The sequence below is a fragment of the Polyodon spathula genome, chromosome 2 (genome assembly GCF_017654505.1).
Source record: "Polyodon spathula isolate WHYD16114869_AA chromosome 2, ASM1765450v1, whole genome shotgun sequence".
NCBI classification, from domain to species: domain Eukaryota; kingdom Metazoa; phylum Chordata; class Actinopteri; order Acipenseriformes; family Polyodontidae; genus Polyodon; species Polyodon spathula.
This window is the reverse complement of record NC_054535.1, coordinates 17,826,214-17,833,783: the sequence shown is the minus strand read 5'-3', so window position 1 is coordinate 17,833,783 and position 7,570 is coordinate 17,826,214. Positions and strand designations below refer to the sequence as shown.

Sequence of the window (7,570 nt, the reverse complement as noted above, 5' to 3'; positions counted from 1 at the left end):
ATTTACAATAAAATTGAGCTGTGCTTGAACAAAAACACATTATATACACTCATACAAACATTTTTCCAAAACAACAAAAAAAAAAAAAGACAAGAGTTGCTAAAAACTTCCAAGTATTCAGATACTATTCATATAAGTATTTAAAAAAAAAAAAAAAAGTAATAAATCAGTCAACACAGCAATACTGTGCTGCCAGCAGTGTAAACAGACAAAACCTTTTATTCTACCTCCCACCACAAAATACTTTGCAAGGTCTTTGTTTTTTGTTTTGATAAACTAGAACAGTACACATTAACACACATTTTGAATGTCTGTTAATGTGTACTGATTGTATAATATGGAAGGGAGAAACACTGGGGGGGTAACCAAATTAAAAAAAACCTTCATACTGCAGAAACAGGACACTATTCTGACAAGCTTGGCCACATGCAGACAGCAATCAATCGTCATTTGTAAAAATAAAAAGGCCACCAGATAACTGAAAAAAAAAAAAAAACATTAATACAGAAATTGAATCAGAGCACATTACTTTACTTTTTTTTTTTTTTTTTTGGGGGGGGGGGGGGGGGGGGGTTGTCCAAACAAACAAAACAAAGAAGTTCCACAAATTATGTTTGACATGTTTACAACTCTAAACATGCAGAACATCAGAAACCCAGTGAGGTCCACTCCCCCCCACCCGTACATGTATAAAAGTACATACCATACACAGATAACAGCATCAAACCAATTAAAAAAAAAAAAAACCTAATAACCAGGGGAGATGATACAAAAATGCCCCCTCCTCCCTCCCAATGGCTTTATGGAACACTTGCTGCATTAAGTTTACAGATTTCCAGAACTGAATCCACAATCTGAAGAACATATATCTTTGCATTGTTGAAGTGGCAAGAGGAAAGCATTTGAAGTGTCATCTATTAAGATCACAGATTGACTTGTTCCCCTCACACTTTCAGTTGGTGTCACAACCCAGATTAGCATTTGTACTAACTTGCTAGGTAGTCCATGACAAGACTAGTGAAACCAGCCGTTCTGTCAATCAAAATATGCATACTTCATAACTTTATACAACATTAGATTCTGTAGAATTTTTAAAAACAAAGGGCTGCCTTTTTTTTTTTTAATAATGCTGTTGAAGTCAGGCAAAAAGCATCATGTCAAAAGAATCATATGTACTACAAAAATAATGTTCAACATAAAATGGCCAACAATATTAAATAAAGCATAAGTTTGTGTTAGCCTAACTTGCTTTCATCAGCGCTGCTGGTATTAAAATACAGTCCAAAGACTCATATTGCAGACTTTAAATTTCCAGGCATAATAACTTAAGTTTTAAAAAATAAAATCCTGATGTGTTTGGCTTTAGCACTTATTCTAGAAATTTGTACTGTAATTTTAACCCCATCCCAAATCCAACCCCCATACCCAAAGGTCTTTAAGAAATTAAGCTACAATGGATCTTTTCTAATAAAATCTCTCCCGGATCATGACATTATGAAGCAGACAGCCAGCTGTTGTCACGAGCTTCAGCCAAACATGACTCCAAGTCAAACCCTCCTTCCATTTGAGCATCCAATCGCCTCACCATTTTGTTTGGAGTGCCAGTACAAGAATCCTAAAAATCAAAAGACAAACACAAAAGGCCGTCAATAGGAAGAAAAAAAAAAAAAAAAAAAACACCACATGTCCAGCTATGCACAGCCATGCTCCACTGCACATCCATGCATTCATTAACCTCTGTGGTAAAATGTAGCGCATATTTTCCACTGGAGAAATACCTTAGGTCAAAAGGAAAAAAGAAAATCAACGCAGTTTTTGCAATGTGCCATTAGTGTTTCTTTAGTCACTATTGCTGCCTTTAAAACTAGATTAAAAACACATTTTTATAATCTATCTTGCATATCTTAAAATATTTTCTTACCCTTGCTTGCTTGTTTTTTTTTTATTTTGTTCATTAATGCTCATTGTTACTTTCACTAACATTTATTAATGTTTTTATACTTGTAAAGCACTTTGTGGCGATCTATCATGAAAGGCGCTATATATAAAATAAAGATGATTGAAATAAGTTTGTGAGAATACACCTCCCTTTGCAGTCACACAACATATGATGTTCTCCCATCACCACAGAACCTAAACCTCTGGGTGGGTGAGGATCTCTTATGTCATTTGTATTCATCACCTGGAACATTAAGGCACATTTTGACAGGATGTAAAGGTGGGTCTTAGCCAAGGACGGTTTACTTGGCGCCATGACCTGGTGCTGCGATGCTTGGCCTTAGCATTGGAAGACAAGCGTAACCTGACCAAGTTGCCACCAGTTCCATCAAAGCATTACACATAAAAGTCAATATTCCTCCGTCCAAGAGAGCAACCAAGAAAAGGTGTTAAAATCAAGCCTCGCCCAGGACAACTGGAAGCTGCCAGAGACTGGAAAATGTTGGCAGATGTTGGTCAATGGCTTATTTTTCCACCTGAGATTGCCAATACTAACCTTCGACCACACATTGTCTTGTGGTCTGGATCAGCACGCCTTGTTCATAAGGTAGCGTTAACAGTGCCATGGGAGGATGCTGTGAATGAGGTGTATGAGAGGAAGAAACTTTGGTATGCTCAACTAGCTGCTGAAGCAGAACAGCGAGGATGGAGCGTCTGGGTTTACCCAGTGGAGGCGGGCTGTCGAGGATTTTTGGCACACTATACAACCTGACTTCTCAGAAATGTCGGGTTCAGTGGCCAAGAGTTGCATCGCACAGTGAAGAACTTATCAGAAGCAGTAGAAAGGAACTGGCTGTGGTTGAGATAGAAAGATTCTGGCTGGGAATATCATGCAAAATAGAAAGAAAGCAACGCTGATGTACAGATAAGTAAGTTGGGCTGAGTTGAGTGGGCAACCGATGGGGTGATGACGGGACGCCAGAATCACTGTCGAGCCTTTAGGTGTCGTGGGCTAGTCAACTTAACACCGAGGATAGAAGGTGCACACTTGAAGACCCCAGAGATGTGCCCTACTTGGCTCAATTCAGACGGTTGTCATGCTGATGCGCTGGGGAGACCGCACTGTGGTTGATCCCCGGAACCAGCATTGCAGCCGTTGTGTGTGCTGATGTGCTGGGGAGGTAAGCTGATCCCTGGAGTCAGCATTACACTTCAGCCATCAACACCAGGCAGAAGGATATCACCATTATCACATGTAAAGAAACGCAAATGGATGGAGATGCACATGGATCACAGTTTAATCATAGCTTTAGGGTTTACTGTAAAGCTATGTCTTAGTTGGTGCTGATCTTGGCAACAGCGGAGTTCAAATCAGCATGAAGTTTTAACAACTACTGTCATGCAATAGAAATCACAGCAGGGGGATTAATACAATGTGGTCTGGAAACTATTTTCCTGTAATTAACTTACCTCTGGTGTTGTTGCAGGAGCTTTGCCCACATTCAAAGACTGGGAACTTGTCCCTGATTCTGTTGAACTGCTGGCCCCTGACTCAACTTCCATGATGTCCTCCAGATCAATCTCTTGACTAAGAGAATTTAAAAAGAAATTATTGATGGTGCATGACAACACAGATGATACTCCACGAACACTCAAAGAGTACATGGGTTTTCTTGTAATGTGTAATGCTGTGTGACCGACAAGCCCCCAAAAGATTTAATACTAAATCTTTACAAAAAATGGCAGCACACATTTTAAATCTGATTTCTGACATGTGTTCTAGTAAGTGAAACTATGTGTACCAAGAACCAAAACCTTAAACTTATTACCCAAATCTCTCCCATACAGGTAACAATCTTGCTCTTCAATGTCTCAAACTATGTAAAACCTACATTGCTTGCAAGTCACCGCCTTCCTCTGCAGGTGGATCCCAAGCATGTAGAGCAACCCTCCAGATTCGTATCTGCTGGTCCCAAGACCTCCGGCTGTATTTTTTAAACTTATTGGGTGTCCTAGGATGAACATCTGCCTGACGAAGAGGTCTATAGAGAGAAGAAAAACAAAATAAAAGGTTTAACTTGTTTAAAATTGAAGTTTTTAAAAGCTTTGACAGTCTCGCCTTGTAAACACCTTCAGTATGTAATATGTAAACATGCTTAATGTTTTTGTTAAAAAAAATTGTACAAAGATTTACAATAGTTTACATGTACTTACTTTGGAACTTCCTTGATGTAGCGATCATACGCAATAGTATTTTTCCCATAGTTTATCTGCTTCTGTCTTCTCATAAGGACTCCTTCATCTGTTTCCAGTTCAGTAGGTACAGGTGAATCTCTAGAATCGGAGCTAAGAAAAATAATGCTTAAAAGTAAGCAAATTTACAGTGAATCATATTTAAAAAGGTGCTTACTAATTCAAGCAAAGCAAAAAACAAAATCAATTTAACAATTGTGTTATTTGGATTTATTTGTTTAGGGCATGCAGGGCATCAATATATCTTCAGACAATAGCAAAAATTATGCTGTTGCCTATATTTTGCACAGTACAGTACATCTATGGTGCCAGTCTCCACCAGTGCACACAACACTAACTAATGCTAGCTTTCTAGCACAACAGGCTTCAGATACACACAGTTAACAGTTACTGTGTTTTATTCTGTTCTACATTTTATAAATTACAAGATTCCACAATCAGGAAATGAAAAGTAAACTTGGGAAATTGTCAAAATTGAAAGGAAAGGCAAAATAATGCTGCAGCCAAAATAAATCTCCAACACTGGGAAGTGATGAGATTCTCTAAGCCCCCACCTTTCCTATGCTAGTTATTAATACCACCTGATAGTGCAATAAAAAAGTGAATCCTCCCACCCCCACGACAAGATGACATAGCAGACAAGTAATATCTCACGATCACAAACAGCGAGTGGATAAGGATAGCATTTACTTTGACTGCTGCATTGCCTGAGCTCCTGCCAGTTTCAACAGCTACTGAATGAATGCGAGTCATCATCATCTTAATGTTTTCTATTTTATACCTTTCCGAGGAGGTTGTCCATTCACTTTCGTTAAAGTCGTTAACCAAGATTCTTCTCCTGTACCTGCAAGCATGAAGGTAAGTAAAAGTACTAATCAACACATTCCAGGAAAATCACATAATCAGTTTGACTAAGAAAAAAAAAAACTATTGTAGTTATTGTACAATAATTTATTTTTCACAAAAGTTAAAACTTGCAACAAAGCGAGAAGAGGGAGGGGTAATCTGACCAAAAACATTTCACCTGTACAAAAAAAGGTAGACTAAAGGGGTCACTCCTGTGTAATCTACAAAGGGGCTGAAGGGAGGAGGGGAGGGTGACAATTGTTTAAAAAAAGTCTAATCCTGTGTTATATGTAACGGTTTAACTTGGTCAGCCAATTAACATTAAAATGTTCTCACATGTTAACTAATATGTGCTTTGCCAAAACACCCTTGCGCACAAGGCTTTTGTTGCACCTGACTCCTGGATAAATGTGTGATTTGCATGACTAACCTCTGCATATCTTTCCTGACGTTTGTTCGTAATTCTTCTTGTTCCACAGCACTGCCCCAGTCTTTACACCTGCTAGTGGGTCCATCTCCCTCAGGAGTTGTAAAGCTAGAGAAGAAAAAGTCCCAATAAAATACACTGATAAATGTCTCATCCACGTGGTGTAAATTGCATGTTGACCATCACGCAAGTCACTTTTGAATTGACATTTAATAGATACATATCCATTAGTAATTGACACATATTTCTAAACAAAGCTAACCATCATTAGAACTCCCAATGCACATTAAAATAAAGACGTATATTGTACTTCCTTAATAAGCTTTGTCAATCATTTTGATATTGAGAGTTAAACAATTTGATCAATGTTTGGGGGGGGGGGGGGGGGGGGGGGGGGGGGGGGGGGGGAACACCAGCTGTTGCTTTAAACTAATCGATATTGTATAGGCCTCGGATTCATCTTGATCTAAAAAAAAAAAAAAAAAAAAAAAAAAAAAAGTTCTGTACAACACTTCTTGAAAAAAGCGTGTACATTACTATACAAATATTTGTAGTTCCAGTTTATTTTTTATCCAAAATACAAAACTGGGTCATTCAGCACATACCATCTCAGGTCCTCTTACCTAGATGGTCTGTTGTCCAAGTATCTGCGACTGTGCTTCTCGATCTCTTCATCAAACACAGTGGACTCGGTATCTCCGTGTTGTCTCAGCTTCCCGTCTGCTCCGCGCTTCCTACCCTGGGACCACCTTGCAGGGGGCCGACTCCTGTCGTACAATGTACTGTTAAGTTCATCCATAAATTCTTAAATAAGTCATTTACCAGATGCGTGTTCCGTAGCACACTGTATGTATATACCTCGAACATCTATTTTCCTCACAATTTGATTAACATATACGATTTTGTTTTGGTTCGGTTTTCCCCACAGTACCTAACATAAATAGTGCCATTTGATTATATGTGTAATGACGTTAATGGTCGTGTCCAGGGTTCCTATGTTTTGTTAACGAAATGATGTTAACCCTGTTTAATTTCGCGCCAGCGGCCATTTTGTAGCATAATACAGTATGTGGCAAACACTAGTGCTCTGGTAGTACCAGTCCTACTACGCCTTTGCCTTTATTTTAAAAAGGAGACAGTGTTTGAGTATTTAACGTATTTGATTCCCCCCTCCCTCCGGTTCGTAGTCAGTCACATACACCGACACAAATAACAAAAAATAATTTGTTAATTCTGCACAAACTTTTTTAACACAACCGCAGCCTAAATCAGACACCAGCTATTTTGAAGTCTATGCAGTACAGTCAATAACATTTTTCGTTCACGATATACTGAGAACTTGAAACCCCGGAGCATTCTGAAGCGTTAAAACTAATAAACCAAAACTTGGGCTCGAGTTGTTCTTGGAAAGACCGAGCAGGACAAAATAAAACAAACACGTTTACACATTCTTTAGTTATTTTGTTTAAGGGTCCACTTTAAATCACAACATTTCCCGCGGAGCATACAACTGGCTACAGTAATATTTATTTACATGTTTGTTTGTTTTTTTGTCACCGCACCGCCCTGTAAAATGTAAATACATAATTAAATCGCTAAACATCATTGTGTTATAATTACCTGACATCATCTTGTTCGCAGGGGCTTGAATTGTGCTTGAAAGACATATCAATCAACAGAGAGCAGACTAAGCGAAGCAACCACTCAGAATGTTTAAAGACAAGAAGCAAAGAAAATCCCTCCAACTCAAAACAAATCATTTTAATACAACGCGCCAAGGAGACAGCGGGGCGTGGAAAGTACCATACCGTGTGGTAAAGGGGGAGTTATTATTTTCTTTAATAGGTACAATCCATTGGAAAATATTTATTACACAAGCCACAGCAAATAGAGTAACCATAAAAAAGCTGTTAATTCCATTTAATTATTCTTTTTTTTTTTTAGGAAAATATTTTTTTAATTATTTAATTTTATAAAATATACTTACCCGTGTATAGTTGATATGATAGCCAGAGCTTTCAATGAGACCACCACCAGTTACAGAAACTTACTCTTCCAACATCAAAGGTTAAAACAGCAAGTTATTTTGTCGTTCAATTTACAGTG

General features: G+C 38.2%; 1 protein-coding gene across 1 annotated transcript; it reads right to left on the bottom strand.

Moving 5' to 3' along the window:
• Nucleotides 1-561: 561 nt before the first annotated feature.
• On the bottom strand, nt 562-7,232 carry LOC121330938 (histone RNA hairpin-binding protein-like). Its single transcript, XM_041277935.1, has 8 exons — nt 7,085-7,232; nt 6,088-6,231; nt 5,468-5,572; nt 4,973-5,035; nt 4,153-4,284; nt 3,831-3,980; nt 3,409-3,526; nt 562-1,615 (listed from the first exon to the last, which is right to left on the bottom strand). The coding sequence occupies exons 1-8, from the start codon at nt 7,222-7,224 to the stop codon at nt 1,493-1,495; spliced, it is 975 nt and encodes a 324-aa protein (XP_041133869.1). The 5' UTR covers nt 7,225-7,232; the 3' UTR covers nt 562-1,492.
• Nucleotides 7,233-7,570: the final 338 nt, after the last annotated feature.